The sequence below is a fragment of the Tiliqua scincoides genome, chromosome 2, assembly GCF_035046505.1.
Source record: "Tiliqua scincoides isolate rTilSci1 chromosome 2, rTilSci1.hap2, whole genome shotgun sequence".
In the NCBI taxonomy this organism is placed as follows: Eukaryota; Metazoa; Chordata; class Lepidosauria; order Squamata; family Scincidae; genus Tiliqua; species Tiliqua scincoides.
This window is the reverse complement of record NC_089822.1, coordinates 126404915-126423481: the sequence shown is the minus strand read 5'-3', so window position 1 is coordinate 126423481 and position 18567 is coordinate 126404915. Positions and strand designations below refer to the sequence as shown.

The window sequence follows — 18567 nt, the reverse complement described above, 5'->3', positions numbered from 1 at the left end:
AACAGTTCCTTGCATGCATGAGAAGCTCCTCCTGAAACAGTCTGAATGGCAGGGGCAAATAATCTTTTTGACTGCCTTTAAAAAGACACTTGTCTTCCATGCCTGATAAACAAGGTTCATTATTTTATCTAGCACCCCTGAATCTGAATAAGTGAACTGGCCACAAAACTTTAATTACAGTATTGGGTATCTGTAATTACAGTAATTAAGATTACTGTAATAGGGAGTGGGAACACTTTGAATAAGAAGCCAGTCCTTTCCTTGAACCAGGATGGCTAAATTAATACAATAAATATAAAGGTCATTAATCAAACATTGGTAAGCCAAACAGTTCCGGCTTGAATTCATTCAAAGAGTGGAGGACGAGGGTTGCTTCTTTGGTCAGCTCTTTCTGTAGGCCTTCATCTGGAACCATGACCACTTGCATCCCAGCTGCCCGAGCCCCTTTGACTCCATTAGGGGCATCTTCGAACACGAGACACTTCACCGGAGGTGCTGGTGGCACGAACCTGTTGGCACAGAGCAAGAAAATGTCCGGCGCTGGCTTGCCATGCTTCAGTTCGGGGTCATCGCCCAACACAATATGGTGAAGTAAACCCAATAATTCTTGGTGGCGGACTTTTTTCAGGTCATAGGCCTCCTGGGACGAGCTGCTGGCCATGGCGATGGGCACCTGGTGCCGATGGAAATGGCGGATGAGCTTCTCAGCGCCTGGCATCAGGTCAACCTTTGGGTACAGCTCTTCCTTCCTCTTTTTGGTTTCGCCCATGATTTCTTCCACGGTGAGGGGCAGGCCCAGGGTCTCCCGGATGATGCCCACTGCCTCGGGCTCCGGTCTGCCCATGATGACAGACTTCACGTCCCAGCTGAAGGTCTTCCCATAACGGCTGCAGATCTCTTGGTGGACCGCGGTGAAGATGCGCTCCGTGTCCACCAGGGTGCCGTCCATGTCAAAGATGACATGAGTGACGGGCTGCATTGCCTCCTTGGTGGAAGTGGACATGGCCAGGCCTTGCCTTGCAGCAGCAACAGCGCCCCCGGGCGCCCAGCGGCGGAGCAACCGTCGAACAAAACGGCTCTCCGGGGTTGGGTCGGCTGCGCATGCGCAGTCCCGTTGCCTCTCGAGCCTGTGAGTTCCTGGCACATGCTCTGCAAACACCGTTCACTCTTCATAGGAGGCTGCAGAGAAGTTGCAACAGAATCAAAAGCATCCACGTCTGGCAGTCAAAGTATAAAGGGATAAGGCTACAATCCTGTGCACGCTTTCCTGGGAGTAAGTCCCATGGAGTATAATGGGACTTGCTTCTGAGTAGACATGCATAAGCTTGGGCTGTGTGGCTACCATCCTGTGCGCGCTTACTTGGGAGTAAGCCCCATGGACTATAATGGGACATACTTTTGAGTAGACATGCATAAGCTTGGGCTGTAAGGCTGCAATCCCGTGCACGCTTACTTAGGAGTAAGTCCAGTTGAAGGCAATGGAATTTACTTCCGAGGAAGCATGTATAGGACTTGCGCTGCAACAATCTGCTAGCTAGCCCTTATGAGGCTACAAACCTATCCACACTTCTCTGGGAGTAAGCCCCATTTATTATAAGGAGACTTGCATCTGAGTAGACGTGCATAGGATTGGGTTCTATGGTCTCCACAAGCCTGTTTTGTTAGGAGAGTCCCAAGGAGCTGCTGATCTAGTGCAAAAGAACTAGTGACTCATACGCACGAATTAAACTCAGTGGGGCTTGCTTCTGAATAGGCTGGCATAGGATTGTGCTTTTCGCTTTGGATTTCGTGGCCAGTCCGCATCATTCCCCTTGTTTCAACACGGCTGACTCCCCAGAAAAAGTGCCTAGGATGTCAACGTGAGAATTGCCTTCTTTAACGGTTGCAGTCTTTGGTTGACCACACTTATTTTAGGAGTAAACCCCACTGAAATCTGCGGGATTCAGAGTTCAAGTCTGTGCATGTCTACTCAGAAGTAAGTCCCATTATAGTCAATGGGGCTTACTCCCAGGTAAGTGGGGATAGGATTGCAGCATCAGAGCCCAATCTTATGCATTTCTACTTAGAAGTATCATGCCCCATTACAGCGTTTACTCCCAGGTAAGTGTGGATAGGACTGGTAGCCCCATTTCTTCCTTAGTTGTGCGGTCGGTGCAAGCACATCCGACCTGCGAGAAGACGAAGCCGGTTTATCAGACTGCACACGAACAGCCCTTTCCCTGCCAGATGCCTCCTCCAGCTCTTGACCTCTGCATAGAAAAGCGACCCTTTACAATCTCCTCCACCAGATACAACGAAGAGTTCTAGGTGACTCCATAAAGATGAGCACATGTATTGCGGCTGCAGCTTTAGCGAACTGCAGCCTATTTCCTCAAATGCAAGAGTGCGTTAAAGAACTGACAGACCAAGCCTGTGCTCGTCTACTCAGAAGTAAGTTCCATGATGGTCGATGGGGCTTATTCCCAGGAAAGGGTGCATCGAATTGTAGCCTCAGTCTGCAATCCTATCCACACTTTCCTGGGAGTAAGCCCCATTGACTATAATGGGACTTACTTCTGAGTAGACATGCATAAGACCGGGCTCTGAGGCTGCCATCCTATCCACACTTTCCTGGGAGTAAGCCCCACTGACTCTAATGGGACATTTCTGAGTAAGCATGCATAAGATTCTGCTCTGACACCCGGCATGTACCAAATGCAGACCAGGAGGGCGCGAGCTCAGCCCGCCTCTAAGGAGGGGGCCAATGAGACTTCCCCGCTGCAAGAAGTTGACGCGGCTGCTGCTCCAGCCATTCCCAGTAGGGAACAGGCAGGGAAAGGGGCGGGGCTCCAGTGCTGCAGCGGTGATTGGCCGAGGGCGGCAATTTGAACGGGGCGCGAGGCTGGTTCCTCTGTTCACGTTGCTTGCTGTAGGGGTGTCAGGAGTGCAGAGCGTTTAGGTGAGAGAGCGCCTGGCAGTAGCAGGAAGTGGAGGTAGGCTGTTTAAAAGGGGGACAGGGTCTCTGGGAGGAGTTTCACCAGGGGGTGCAAAGCTTCTTTGGGCGCTTTTTCCCAAAGGGGGCGGAGGAAGGAATGAAAGCAACGGGGAGGGGAGGGTGGTGATGAGTGTGGGCAGGACAGGGGTAGGGAGGGGGGTGGTGATAGCTGGAGAAGTCCTTGGAACCCAGGTCTGCTGGGCTTCCTACTGCAGAGCCCAGGTCTACCTACCTGTGCAGCACCAGCAGCTAGACACAGGGTTATAGAAAAACAAATGCACTCCTATGTCTCTCCAAAATCTTTCAGATATGGATAAGCATTGTAGGAAATTAGCATCATTGTATTTAGGCTGGCCCTGTAATGTGTGTCCTATGTTTACCAAAGTGCCCTATGCTTACCAGAAAATACCCCTGCTGTAGCCTCACAGCTGTGTCCCTGAGATCCTATATGCTCCTTCAAGGTAAGTGGAGCCACAAGCCAAAGAGCTTCTGTAGCAGGTCGGCTCAGCATATATGGCTTTCGATAGCAGCAGCAGCCACATACCAAGCATCACATGCATGTAGCGAGTCTAGGTGAGACTGGAAAATACAAGATCCCAGGAAATTTCTGGGCCCCCTCAATTGGCTCCTGAGGCCTCTTTTTTATCCTGGGCCCAGGTATGAATTACCCACTATCTCTCTCCGCCTGTGGGCCCTGAGGGGAAGGTTAGTGGGCATAGGCCAGAAAATATGGGAGAGAGGAGAGAGCCATGCTTTGTTTAGTGGTGTAGTTAACCATTGCATCCGCATGTGATGAAAGCATGGTCGGCTATACAGCAAACCAATTATCCTTTAAAACTAGTTCAGCTATTCTGGTTTCCCTCACTCTGAGGTACTCTGAAGTCAGTAACTCTGGTGGAGTTGAAGTTTCCTCAAGATGTTTCTCTTATTTACAGGAATTAAGCTTTCTGGCTTCTTTGAAAGAAATCCACAGCAGATACACTGGGCTTTTGCAGTATAGTGACACTGTGTGGTGGAGCCACAGGAGCACCTGTGAGTGCTCTTAAAAATAGAATTGATATGAGATTTGTAGTGGGTTGAAGTTTTGACAGAGACTGGGAAGGAGCTTGGTGTATGAAGAACTGGGATTGTGTTAAGAAGCAAGTCCTATGAGGCTGCCTTTACCCGAAGCAGGTGTTTGCTCACTGTTTCAGTCCTGCTTTGTATACCTGAACAAAGAAGAAATGTGAATGAAGAGTTGGCCCCACCACCATGTGTGTTTGTTTCTTCAGTAGTGCAGGAATGAGATGGTTCCACATAACTTCAGGAATATTTGCTTGATGCATCTTCAGTTCTAGTCCTGGCATGGTCACCTTTTTATTCTTGTGGCATGACTGCAAGAATGGAAAGTGAATGGGTCAGGCTAGGCAGAGTGAAATGCATGAGGAGCATGGGAACAGTTGAGGGGCTGTTGGGGTTGTAACAGTAGAGTGGAATTGCAGTGATAACTTTACTTGTTATTCTTATGAAACCTTCAAGATTTGTCCCTTATAAAGCTGCCTTGTATTGGATAGATCAACAGTCTCTGTACATGTTGCGTGATCCACTGACTGGCAGAGGCTCTCCATAATTTTAGATGGGGAGTCTACTGTACTAGAGATGTCAGTTGTTGAACCTGGGGCTTTCAGCATGTGAAGGAAGTGCTCAAAGTCCTGGGCTATGGCCCTCCCTCCACCACAGCTGCTTGTATCTCAGTGGCTGTGTGTTGTGAGAGGAGGAAATATGCAAGATGTTTGTAGGGTAGTAGTTCAGATATGGGACCTAGCTTGATGAGCTCACCTCTGTGCTTGGCATAAATTGACCTAGCTGGCCCTTAGTGTTTCATGGTTTCCTGTCTGCTGCCAGCACACAGTTGCTGCTGTTGTGATCTGGCCTGTTGTTTAGAAGTAAATATTGCTGCTTTAGGGCTCAGATGTGGCAGAACAATTTTGAGGTGAAGGATTTAGAAGTGCATTCAGATCAGGGTGAGAGGTGTCCTGCACAGCTCTGTGTCAGTTAGTAATATACGAGTCTGTTTTCCCCTTCTGCAGAATGCAAAATGAAGTTCCTCAAGGGCATGGATTTTGTGGCACAGACCAGCACTCCCCAAGAGACATTGGCTTTGTTGACTGAGCTGAAGGTAAGACTGCAAGTTGTGTTGACTGCTAGTTTGTTTTACTGACATAGAAACCTTTAAAAGGGAATTGGCTTATTCACAGAAGATGGATACGTTGACTAAATGGAACTTCTAAGTTCCAAGGCAGTGTCCGTATGGATACCAGTTGCTGGAGAACACATAGCTTGAAGGCTTTCTGGAAATATCTGGCTAGCCACAGAAATTGGGTGCTCAATGTGTTCCAAACTGTGGCCCATGGGCCTTATCTGGTACCCTTGCTAAACACTCTTCTGTATGAATAGAGCTTACTGTTCTGTGGGGGAGGCTGCTGTTGTTGCCGCTGGTTGCCCCTTATGTGCTTCATCCAGTGGCTTCTGTGTTCTGCTGCCCAGCAGACTCTGCGCTAGGATATCCTGGCAGACATGGCTGGGCGGAGTGAACATGGGGGGAGTTTGGCAGTGACATAGGCAGCCTCCACTGTGGAACAGTAAACTCCAATCACACTGGGGAGGCTGTTTCCAGTTTGAAGACCATTGGACTAGCATAAGGTGTTCAGCAGTTGTCCTGTCATGAACATGCAGGTGCATTGTGCACTGGAAGAACTACATTTGGCATACATTATTTTGCATGCCTTCCTCCAATAACAGTCTTAAAATTAAATGATATGGAATGTGTTAAGGTCCTCCTCCTCACTTTATTTAAGGCTGTACACTGACATTAAAGAGCTCATGTCTATTTCAGGAATGTTCAGTTTCAAAAAAGTCGGATGTTGCCAGCCAAGCCTCCAAATGGACAACAGCGTGTGACAAAATCCTGCGGGCTTGCATCCACTGGTTTGGTGAAGGTTTGGACTGCCCAGTCCACTTGGAAAATCTCCAAGCCCTTGCTGAGTTGGCCTATCATGGATATGTAACAGCTAGACTCCAATATGTTCCCCTCTATTTGGAAAGATTGCTGTACCACCTACTGAGGGGTGCTGCTGCTCAAGGCCTATCTGATGCCTGCCTGAGATTTGCTAATCTCCTCTACGCTGATCTGCTGAAGTACCAGCCTCCCCAAGTGCCTGCTGATGACTATGCATCTATTGCCAAAAGTGCCTTTAGTGTGCTCTGGAAGAGTACAGATGCCATGTCTGGTACAGAGAAGACGCCTGCTGGGTTGAGGGTTGTGCTCTCCACACAGCTTCAAGCAGTGCGTTTCTTGGTACTTCTGGAGTATGAGAGTCCTGTTTTGCTCCAAGAGCCCCCATTCTTTACTTCCATGGTGACTCGGCATGCTTCCAGTGCAGCTGTTAAGTACGAGGCCCAGCGGAGTCCACTGAGCATGACAGAGGCCTGTTTTCTCAGTGAACAGCTCTTTTCCCACCTTGTTACAGCCTTCTTAGGAAGGAGGGGTATGAATGAGCCTTTGGCTTTCCAGGACTCCCTCTGTATCTTTGAGCTCACTGTGGTAAGGGCCCGTTACCTCTGCAAAAGTGGCTGCTTCAGAGAAAGCAAAGAAGTTCTCCAACAATCCCATGTCTATTTGAGAGAATTGAAGAACAAGAGGCATTGTTGGAGTGCAGCTTTAGATATTCTCTCTGCTGGAGTAGAACTGAACAGAGTGTTGGCTCTTTCTGAGGGTTCTGTGGGGCCATTCTTTGCCCAAGCTGCTGATGTTTTAAATGCTTCATTAGATGCTCAAGAATTCCTGTTGAGAGCGCTGATTGAAAGCTGCCAGTTGTTCATAACCCCTCTATATGGACATGCTAGGAAGAGCAAACTGGGGGGCTTTAAGCTGCAAGATATTCTGGGGCTCTCTGCCTTCATGGAAGCCTACTCCAGGCTGCTGAGGAAGCTCGTGGATATTGTGAGTAAAGGTTTTCTTTTTGTCCTTTAGATCAGAGCCCTGGATGACAGGTCAAGGGCGACAGTGCATGACTGAGTCTTGGAAAATCATGGTGTTGGCTTTTGCACACCCCACAAATGCAAACTGTGCAAAAGAAAGCTAACAAAGCTCCTTTATGAACATGTCACTTTCAAAGCTTGTCTCCTGCACTGGCAGTCCTGACGGCAGTGCTGGTGGGGGAGAACAAATGCCGCCTCCCTCAAGTGGAAGTAATCACAGTGATGTCGTCGTGTCACTGCAATTACTTCCTGAACCATGCCGAGAATGGTTGAGAGTGCAGCCACTATCAGCGCAGTTCTATGCCATTCTGGCCCCCCACTGCTTCTTCCTCCCCTTTTTAAAGGGGGAAGGAGGGAGGTCCTGAGTGGCATGGAAGGGCTCCAAGAGTGGCCATGTGATTGCAGTTCCTGTTGGAGCCTTTCTGAAACTCCCACCTGCCTTACTCTGCTTTAAATAGGAGGAAGGAGGGACCTGTCCTGAGGAGGAGGGTGGGCTCTTTACTTGGAAAGTAGCTAGCTATGTAGGCAGAAGGTGGGAAAGATAACACAGGCCAACACACATTTCACCAATTCCTGGGTATGTTTGGGGTGCTGATTCCGAAAGTGGCATCAATTTTGCCCTATCACATCTAGTTTTGGAGATGCTGCATAGCATCTTTAGTGAATGGTTCAAGCAACTTCCTCATGAGGAAGCCTACACCATGTCTTCCTCATGAGGAAGCTGCTTGAACCATTCACTAATGAGGCTATACTATATCTCCAAAACTAGACATGATAGGGCAACTGGTTGGCAACCTTCAGTCTTGAAAGACTATGGTATAAGCCTACAGCACCCAGTATTCCCAGGCAGTCTCCCATCCAAGTACTAACCAGGCCTGACCCTGCTTAGCTTCCGAGATTAGATAAGATCGGGCATCTGATTCCATTTTTGAAATCGGCATCCCAAATTCATATCAAACTACCATAAAGTTTGGGAAAAACTTTTCTGACCCTCAGTTTTGTAGACCTGTGTAATAGAACTAACCTGCCATCCTGAGGTCTAGAAACATGGCTTAAAAAAAATGGAAACTTTCACACTCATTTGTTCACACTTGCAAAATGCAAATATTTGAGCTACATTCAGGAATATTTATCATTTTCTTCCAGTTCTCCTTTATTGTGTTTCACACTGGAGCTACTGTAAAGCTTTGAGCCAAGAATGCTAGGTAAAACAATAAATCTCCTGGATTAAAGATTCAAAATGGATCAGTCAGCCTAGTTATTTGTCAGCAAGGAATATCTACATTTTTGCCAAGGCTGTCAAGTAAGCACTGTTGTAAATAACCTGGCAGAGGTTTGAGTTTAAGGCTACTCAAGTGTTTTCTATTTCATCTGTCCCCCCACAGTCTCATTCTGACAACACTAAACAGCAGCAAGCTCTGAAGAAACTGCTGTACCATTACTTCCAGTTGTACACAACTGTGGTCTGTGAGTCACTTCAGACCCTGCAGGTATGGTGGAAAATCAAGAGGTGAAACACTGTGGAGGGGTGGAGGCCTTTGTGGTAGAATAAATAGCTTTAAAGGTTTTCAGGCTCTTAAGTTTCAGCTCAGCAGAGACTCCTTGATGACTTGGTGGCAATATTTTGCATGCTTAACGTCCAAGATTCAGTACGCAGCATACTGCTTAGACCTGCTGCTAGGCAGTGTAAGTGGTTTTTTTGGCTAAATGGACTTGATGGGGTATGATGGTACTCTTATCCCTTACCTGCTTTCTCCAGCCAAGATGGCTATATGGTGCTTTAATGAATCTTTTGGTATAAGGCCTGGAAATAGGCTTGCTTTTACCCGCTTGCCAGTGTTCTGTTATCCAGCCCTTTAGTGTTTTTTCAATGAGAGAAATGAGTGATTTAGACTCAAGCTGGAAACTTGCCCTTTACAGTAGAAGCAGGCTATTTCATACATTTTGGGGCCCAGATTACCTCCATATTTCCATCTCCTATACTTATGACTAGAAAATTAAAAAAAAATAACTGCCACCACAAAATCAAAGGAAAAAGGAAAAATTGCATGCAGGCTTAATATGCATCTCCATATTTCAAAACAAAACACATGCTCCAGTATTTAAAACGTGGCAGAAATGTGTGTTTCTGTCATGAACAAGCACCCTTTTCCTGAGACAATTCCTTTTCCCCCCCTTAAAAGACAACTGTCTGTGAATACAGAGGCTGACTTTAAGAGCATCTTGTCAGATTCTCCATGTTGATCAGAGCTCTAGTTACCCTTCAGGCACAGGACTCCCTCATCTGGATGTTAATTGGAGTCCGTGACTGCTTAGTATCACCAGAAAGCAATAGTCTTTGACCTAAAGCTAGTTCACACCTGGAATGGCCCAGTTTTGCTTGCCTCACTTGGAAGGGGGGGGGGAGAAGAGAGAATTGGAATGAACATCAGTTAAGTTAAAACCAGCCTTTCAGAGCTGAGGGGAGACTAAGCTCCCCAAAAGGGGATAAGGGAGCTGCCCACTTGGGTTGTAGGGAGTGCTCTGAGAAACTGAGTTCTAGTTCCAGATCCTCGGGCTTCATTTCTGGATCAGATGCAAGCCTTGCTTCTGACCAGCTAGGAAGGCATTGATCACCAAGATCTTTTCCTCCAGTATCCTGAGGATGCTGCAACTGGAAATGGTTACTGAAGTCAGGGAATTTTGGGTTCCATTACTTTGGGGGGGGGGTGAACTTGGCTCCTTAATTGCAAGTATTGAATTGGTTGTCTGTTCTTGTTCCATGTTGATCCTGATAAATCTTTTCCTTGAGTTGATTAAAACAACCTGCCTAGTGCTTTACCCATAGAGCAGTTGACTTCCCATTTCTGATGCTTTGTTCAGCCTTGCATGCTACCCAGAGAAGGCTAGAGTATATGTGTATGTGGCTGTGGGGATAAGAATGGGAAGTCTGTCAAGATACTCTCCATTCTTCTCCTCTACAGGTGACTCAGTGTGAGGACTACTATCAGTGGGTGGATAGACTCCCAGATGGGAGGAGGGCTGGAAATGTGACTCTTTAACCCTCATTTCTGGTGGCAGTGACTCCATCCTTGTGCAGTCAGAGTGCAACTGTACATGAGGTTTTGATATGATCTTGGAGTGGGAAGAAGCACTGGATTTCTCAGAGGGGAACATGGTCCTTAGTGCTACTCTGGACAGTTCTCTACAGTAGCTAACAAGAGTGTGCACATCTTAGCAAGCATATCATGGTCCAAGAAATATGATGGTATGGTGACCAGTGGCAGCCCTGGGAGACGACATACTCAAGGCCACGACTGCAGAGTGTACCCCCAAGGCTGTTGCCCCGTCGCTTACCTGGGCACTCTGGAAAACCCAGAAGTACTGTTTAAAGGGCCCTCTGGAGGCTCAGAAGCCTTTCTGGGATGCCGCGTGAGGCCTTGCTGCCTGATACCACATGGCCCCTTGGCTCCAGTGCCAGGAACACCTCTGTTGATGGCTCAACCTTGTACCTTGAATGAATTTTGATTTTTTTTCTGGAAGGAAGCCACACAGATCAGAATAGACGACAGTGTGTGCATGTTATAATCCTGTCAACATGTGAGTGTGCGTGGCGTGCATGTTCCAAGACATTTACAGGTGACATTTACAGAGGAAGAATAACATGTGGGTGAGGCAGTTGGGCAAAGGAAGCCTGTGTCTAGGAAGTCGGACCATGAAGTACTTTAACTTCCTATATGCTGGTGTAGTGCACAATAGTAGGTATGGCTATAGAGCTGTGCTCTAGTTAGCATTAAGAGGAGAATGGTGGGTACTGCTACTGATTGCCCTCCTATGAGTTTGTAATTGATTCCTATGGTAGCAGGGATACCATTTTGGTATGCCTTCCCCTCCTCCTTTAAAAGAAAACAAACTTCACTTCCAACCAGATTTGGGGGAGTGGGGAGAACAAAGCTTCCATGCAGGTTAATTTTCTCTAGAACTAGAGATAGTGACGTCCAGGAAAACCTTTTTACTGTTGACTGCATAAAGTGATCCTAGGTATGCTGAGGTTGCCCCAAGATGGGCCAAGGCAGTGGTTCAATGTTGATGGCAAAATGTTGCTGTGGCTTGTGGCTTCAGCACTGGTTTCTATATTCCTGGTTTTCTCACAGGGGTCAGAGTCTTCTGGATTGCCACAATTGCTGGTGTCTCTTCAGAGGGCTGTAACCTGGATGCTGGATATGCTAGAAGGCCTTCCAGAGAGAGAGCAGACTGAGTACCTGGATGTCTCAGGTTTGTATCAAAGGCCAAGATCAATCTTGTCACATTTCCCCCATCAATGGTCCACTTATGCCATGGCATGATGACAGAATAGAGCTAAGGAGATCTGCTTATCAATCAAATTGCTATGGGGCTGGGGGATGGCACATGGGTATGGGACTGGGTATGGGACATAGCACATTGCTATGGGACTGGGGAATGGCACATAGTACTCTGGGGTAACATTCCTTTGAAGGACTAAGCCTGCAGTCTAGGAGTCCTCCTGAATTCACAGCTGGCCTTGGATAGCCATGTGGCATTAGTGGCCAGAGGGGCTTTCACTCAGCTTCAGCTAGTGCATCAGCCGAGACTAAATTGGAATCAAGACGGATCTGGCCATAGTGGTCCATGCCCTAGTGACATCTCGCCTAGACTCCTGTAATGGGGCTTGAAGACAGTTCAGAAGCTATAGTTAGTGCTGAATACAGGGTGTTTCTGCTATGTTGTTGCTCCAATGGCTACACTGGCTGCCCCATACTAAGCCCAATTCAAGTTGTTGTGATAACCTTTAAAACCCTGCATGGCATAGGACTGGATACCCCAAGGACTGTCTTCCGCAATATAATCCTGCATGTGCCCTATGATAATCAGATAGGGCCCTGCTTAGGATACTGCTGCCAACTGAAGCCAAAGGGATGGCAGCAAAGTGCATAGCCTTTTATGTTGTGACTTTGGAACCAACTTCCAGTGACTCTGGGGACAGCCCTGTATATATGACTTCTCACAGGGTTTAAAAGCATTTTTCTTCCACTTCTCTTTAGAGGAGAAAGGAATCTCCTAGGGATCCCTATTTAATCGAACCCCTATGGCTCTTGGTTGCTGTTTTATACTATTTTAATTGTATGTTGCTGTTTGTACACCTTTTCATCTGCCCATTTTACTTAACGTTTGGATTGGTTTTATTTAATTTTTTATCAGTTATGTGGTATTGTAATTTTATTATCCACCACTTTGAGTTGTATAAATCTTTTAAATTTGGGCTAGATGTATGGGTTCCAAGAACACCTTTCTCCTCCAATTTCTCCTTAGCTGATACACAAGCAATGGGCTTTTACATCCCCTCCTCTTGTATGGAAAACAAAGATTTTTCTACCTCAGCTGCTCATGCAGCTTAGTTTGCATAGATGGGAATGAATGGGTCAAGTGCATACTGGGAAACATTTGCCAAAATGACTTATTCTTGTGAAAGGCAAAGGTCTCCTTTAGAGCTCTCTGAGTTTTGGTTTGTGTGGGAGTTAGTTGGGGTGTGGAGCATAAGTTGCTAGTCTTCATTCAAGATGCAGCTCTTGTTAAAACTTGCCATCCAACCTCTTGGCAGGAAACAAACAGTTCTAGCTTCTTGAGGCTTGTCGTCCTCTTCAAAGGCAGATGTCCTACACAGGAACTTCTGGTGGTAGCTTTCTAGGCTTGCAAAGGTGCCTACCAAGTCACTGCTCAAGGGATAATGCAAGCCATAATCAGATGTTCTGGATGCCAATGCATGAGCGGGGGAACAGATGTGTACTGGATAGCCACACCCGCTGTTCTGATGGGCAAAGCCAGCAAGCACCAAAGGCATCTATGTATTTGGCACTTGTCTGCAGAGGGCAGTGCCCAAGACACATGGAGGCCCTGAGGTGAGCTAGCTGGCATGCTCCTATTTGTCCCCTTGCACATTGCCATTCACAGTAGACATATTGTCTGTCTATTGCAGTTGACTTAATAGTACCCAGCCAAAAGATAGGCTTAGTAACCATCATGGGTGATTTAAGATTAACTTTGTTCTCTTAACAGCTTACTGCGTGTCCCGACTGGCCTACAGCTTCTATTCTCATAAGATGTTTGTGGAGTCAAACTCTATCGTAGAACCCTTCTGCAGAAGGTTGGCTGAAGAGGAACTCTTCCAATATTCAGAGCTGCCTACAGAAAAGGTAACTGTAAATTCTCCTTGTTGCTGGAATTGCTCTCATGAAGTAAGCAGGGATGCAACTTGATAAACTCCAAGAGCTGTATCTGCTAGGCAAACTGCTGTATTATCTGAACAGGCTTGTATTTTGTGTGAAGGGCCTAAATCAAATGTGGTGTGATGTAGTAGGTGGACTTCTGGGGTTGGTCCTAGGTTTAGACCTTCATTATGCTTATGGGGGGGGGAGGGAGGGTCTTGTCAAAGTCTATCCTTTATGACTATTTTCTCAAGAGGCTCTAACTTCAGCAGGGCTTGCACTCAGGTGCGTGTGTAGATCACTGCTGTCATAACCTAGCCTATATCAGTTTAAGATAAATTTTGGTAGAAGGCCTGCAGTTTGCCTGGCTATTTCAAGTCAATAGGTAAACTTCAGCCTCTTCCCTGTAGGCCTGACTTTTCTTGACCCTTTTCTTTGAAACATGGGATGGTCCCACACTTTTTTTGTTGGGGCCTGCTGCCTATTTATGACTCTGGCTGATCTTAGCAATTCTGCCACTGGTACCCTGACTTTCGGTTGCATTTAGAGCAGTTCAGCTAATCAGTTGCTTGAGACTTTATCACTGCAGGTAACCCCATATGCGTGACTCGGGGCTCCTCGGCAAATACAGACATGATGGTAATCTTTTAAATGTTGATGCTGAAGATTCTTGATAAGTGAACTTGGGAGAGAGTCTCTTCACAGAGTATCCCTGTCAGTCAGACATAACTGGGATAAGTGGGCCACTAGTATGATAGCTTAAGGCATGAACTGTAAGTCAGAAGAGTCGTGCGCAATGCACGATCTTCTTACTCTAGTTAATGGGGAGTCTGAAAACCAGAGAAGCTTTCTGTCCTTCTCTGTAGTGTGTCACTTAAGTGCTTTCCCCTCTCTACACAGCTGCACACCTGCTTTAAGCTGCAAGTGGAAAATTACAGGAAGCTGGGCAGGCTTGAGGAGGCTCTCAAGGCTGTGGTACTCTGGCTTGTCGCTCAGCATGGCAAGATCACGGAGCAATTGGCAGAGCCTGTCTCATCCTGGGCCAAAATCAAAATGGATGCCCACAAAAACGGAGCAGAGGAGGATCTGAGACTGAAGTAAGAATGGAATTGGGGGAGAGGTTTAACCAAGTTAATGCTTGGAATTGGGGTAATTTGCAGTAGTATTCCCGGGGAGGGGCATAGTACTAGGTTTTGCAGGTGCCTCAATACACTGAGTAAGCAGCCCCCTCTCCCTCCCTTTTGGAGCCATTCTAAACCATTCTAAGCAAAGTGCTCTCGCTGCCCAGAATGGCTGAGGGTGCAGGGATGCTTATATGGTGCCTACAAAACCTACCAATGTGCTTCCCCCTCTGGGAATGCTACTGACAGTTGGTCCTGTGTATGAAGGAATTGTCGCATGGCTGCCCCCACCAGAAGATGCAAGATGGCCTACTAAATCCTTGCACTATTTTTGCTTGCATAAAGGAAATGCAGTTGAGTCATGAAGGAATTGGTGCACTTTGGCTGACATGATGGCAGTAAGGAGAAATGGAGCAGGTGGCTGATGAGCCTGTTTGGCTACCTAACCAACTTTCCAGCTTGGACATAGCACATGTCCCATTGGCACAGCTGCAGACATGGAAGCCTCCTCAAGGTAAGGGAATGTTTGTTCCCTTACCTCAGAGCTGCATTGCCTTTTACCTCAGTGCTGGAAAGTTGGTTAGGGTTGTGCCCTAAGAGTTCCTGTAGAGTGCTGCACTGGAGCAAAAGCTCCTTTGCTCTACTTAAGCATAAATGTGCTCTTATTTAGTTGTATGACACTATAACTAAACTGCTTATTAATAAAATAAGCCTTCTTTTCTTGCCAGCACTGTAAAACACTCGGGTTCCCAATTTTGTTCTTTGTGGAATAACTTAAACAGAAATTCCACTGAGTCAACACTCAGAAACATGCCTATAACTCAGAAACATGCCTATAAACATGCCAACAGAAACATGCCTATAATGGTAGTCATGCAAATGCCAGACCTGTTGGTAGTGGAGGATTAGGACTATTGCTGCTTTTGTTTCTTCCTGCCATAGTTCCCCTTAAGTGTTCGTTCTCATATTGTGTAGGTTTGACCTGTTCTATCCTTGACTTTCCAGATTGGGACTGTTCGAAACTGAGCATTGAGGTGGGGCAGGCATACTTGAGTGACCAGGCACAATCCTACTACCATGCATCCATTCAATTATTAGAGGTGTGTGCCTACTAGAACTTTAGTTTCAGTATGTACACAGGCACACCCAGTTGCCTCCAGAGCTCTAGGGAGTTTTTGGCACACACAGACTCCTAAGGGATATTATGGAACTGTCCAGAGAGTGCTCTAGTAATAGAAACCTATATACAGTCCAACTTCAGCATCTTCGGGGATTCTGTTCTTGTTCGCATTGTGCTTTAAATAAGCTTTGGCTTGATCAAGCAAAGCAATGTCGTGTTCTCGAACCCATACCTTCCACTCTGGCTTTGTTCTAACATGTATTCTTGACTGTCTTGTATATTGACCAAAGGACTCTGAAGGAAGGCTTGGAAGACTATAGTTTACCTGCTGAAATCCTTCTAAAAGTGCTGCTGGAGGAACTAAAGGCCTACAAGGCTGTGCGGGTAGATACTGGCCAAGAGCGCTTCAATGTCATCTGTGACCTGCTGGACATATGCTCAGAAGGAAGCAGTTGGGTCCATGAACGGGCTGTGATCCTGACCGAACTAGCTCAAGTGCTGTGTTATCATGACTATAGCGAACAGACAGAATGGTGAGTGACCAGTATTGTTTGGTGCTGCTATCCTGACCTGTAGTTGAGTGTGCATCTTGCAGAAGAGAAGAGGTAAGCAGTTTAGATTATGTGCCTGGTGCATTCATGTGATTTGTCCACAAAAGTTTAATGCTGGAATTTTGTTAAGGTGCTGCACAAGTCTTTTCTTATGTAATGCATCTTCATGTGAACCTAATCCTGAAGATTAACTAGACTAAGTGCCCAATCCTATCCAACTTTCCAGCACTGATGTGGCTGTGCCAATGGGGCATGCACTGTATCTTGTGTTAGTGGAGCAATCATGGAGGCCTCCTTAAGGAAAAGGAACATTATTTTCTTTACCTTGGGGCTGTATTGCGGCTGCACTGATGATGGAAAGTTAGACAGGATTGAACCCTAAGTAACTTGACTTAAAATTGATGGTGGTACATATCAACATGCTGTAGGAGAACTGTGGTTAAGGCCACGAAAGGAAAGTTAATTGTGTGCTTAAAACCAGACTTCTATCAAGTGCCTATTTAGCATCACCTTAATTGTATTTCAATAACACATTCTTGAATTAACAAAACCCATAATGCTTTTTGTAGAATGGAGTAGTGATGTGGCAGGAGCCCCAGCTTTGGATAAGGCTTGAGTTTATGCAGCAAAATCTGAAAAACAGCTATGAAGGAGAAAATGTGCACACCCTTCATCTCTATATAAGAAACGTCTTCAGGCAGTGCAGGTTTTGGTTGCTGTGCGAAATCCTGGTTTATGTCTGGGTCAAGCTGCTATGTGTTTGTGTGCTCTGCGTAATGAGTCTTGCAACTCTCCCCAAAAGAGCATTGTGATTGATGACTGAACTCAAATGTCTTCTGTAGCTCTGCACTAGACTCTGTACGTGAAGCCCTGCGCCTATTGGACTCTGAGTCTAAAACGCCCCAGAATGAAGAGCAGCTCCAGGATGACAAGGCCCAAGCCCTTCTGTGGCTCTATATCTGCACAATTGAAGACAAAATGCATGAGGTGTGTAGCAGTAAACAAAGTGGCACAGGATGCTACAGCTGACAATTGGGGCTATGTGTACTTGTTGCTTAAGTGAAGCTGAATTCTCTGACTTGGGTATGAATATATTCAAATTGTTCTTATTGCAGAGTTATGCAAATTTCATTCTGTGTACTAGTCATGAGTAAGGGGCAAGGTGCTAAAATTTTCAGGCCATGAAGCTTCTGAGACCTTGTCAGGCTTTGCCCATATGTATTCAAGCATACCTCTGCAACCATGAGGGTCAGAAACCTTGTTTTTTTTTTACTCAGACTTATCCTAGGAGTGGTAGGGTAGATTAGCTGTGATACTAAAGTTATGATTCAGGTGAGTATTTTGTTGGAAGACCAGTGCCTGTGTTAAAACATTACTGCTACCCTGAGGGTTCTTGGTACAGTCTGCTAATGTATTTAACACTCAGCCATGAGCTATACATCAAAATAAGTTTGCAAATAGCTCCTCATTTAGGCAGTTGTAGCATCTTCTGCCAGTGCCACCTCTCACCACTGCTAAGCTTTATGTACCTGAGTGAAGGCCAACTGTGTTGCATGTCTTTGCAGATGGTGGTTGGGAGAATGTGCCTTCTGTATTGTTTATTCCCCCTGGACAGGCACACATCCTGTCTTCCACCTCATGGAGAATCTTATTCTAGGGGAACCTGTGTGAGGGTGCAGTCTTGGTGCTGGATTCCTAAAGACGTGGGTCCCCTCTATAGCAAAGATGGACAGGATGGGGCAGATCCCATTGTGCTAGTAATCAAGTGTTGTTGGCTAGGGTATCTCTGCTGCTTCCAGTTCAACTCTGGGCACACTTGTAGATCACTGCAGTGGCATAGGAGCTGTTTTCATTTGGCTTGTTGAAGGCTGCTTTGAATACTGAACTGTATTGATGGGATTGAATGACCTCATCTCTTACCAGATGAGTGGTCTCCATATGAGCAATGTATATAGAAGAACTGCATTGTTCATCCCATCTCATAGGTGCAGCATGGTATGATGCCATTGGGGAATCACTCCCATATCGCCACTGTCCTGTATGAATTGATATTGACAAAACAGAATCTGCTGCGGAGAGGGCAGTTTTTAAACTTGGAGTAACTTCTTGGCATGCATATGAGCTATGTGGGCTATGATGGTAGTCATCTGTGACCCTCTTGTTCTAGGCTGTGCATATGTGCCTCTACCCTCATTTTGGACACTGGAAGTAGAAACGGGTAACCCTGAGTGACCTGTACAGGTCTTACAGAGCATATTTTCCTTTTTAAATACAGAGCATCAAGCAAGAGCAGAGGGCCCAAAATGCTCACACTTGGGGGCAAAAGGGTTCTAAAGTCCTCGAAGGCTTTGAAACCAATGATCTTGGCTATGAGGATAAATCCCAGGATGACCAGTTTCTGTATCTCGGCATTGCATTTAACCTGTCTGCAGATTCTGGTGAGGAATGTTGTTGTACTGGGGCATCTGTGTTTGTCTATAACGGATGACAGGACTGCAAGAGGCCCTTCTACTTCACGGAGCATTTTCCACACATTAATACACATATGTGTTCATGCTTAACTGGGTTAAAGTAGATA

General features: G+C 46.3%; 1 protein-coding gene and 1 pseudogene across 1 annotated transcript in view; one reads left to right on the top strand and one right to left on the bottom strand.

The window, feature by feature from the left end:
* Window positions 1-304: 304 nt before the first annotated feature.
* On the bottom strand, window positions 305-979 carry LOC136641766 (pseudouridine-5'-phosphatase pseudogene; annotated as a pseudogene).
* A 4072-nt stretch (window positions 980-5051) lies between these two features.
* The window catches only part of ESPL1 (extra spindle pole bodies like 1, separase), a 39085-nt gene continuing 25569 nt past the window's right edge, over window positions 5052-18567 (top strand). The window contains exons 1-9 of the mRNA XM_066615942.1: window positions 5052-5132; window positions 5850-6956; window positions 8380-8484; window positions 11128-11248; window positions 13049-13185; window positions 14098-14294; window positions 15729-15971; window positions 16832-16976; window positions 18265-18427. Of these exons, the coding sequence (XP_066472039.1) occupies window positions 5052-5132; window positions 5850-6956; window positions 8380-8484; window positions 11128-11248; window positions 13049-13185; window positions 14098-14294; window positions 15729-15971; window positions 16832-16976; window positions 18265-18427 (2299 nt within the window). The remainder of the gene's footprint in view (window positions 5133-5849; window positions 6957-8379; window positions 8485-11127; window positions 11249-13048; window positions 13186-14097; window positions 14295-15728; window positions 15972-16831; window positions 16977-18264; window positions 18428-18567) is intronic.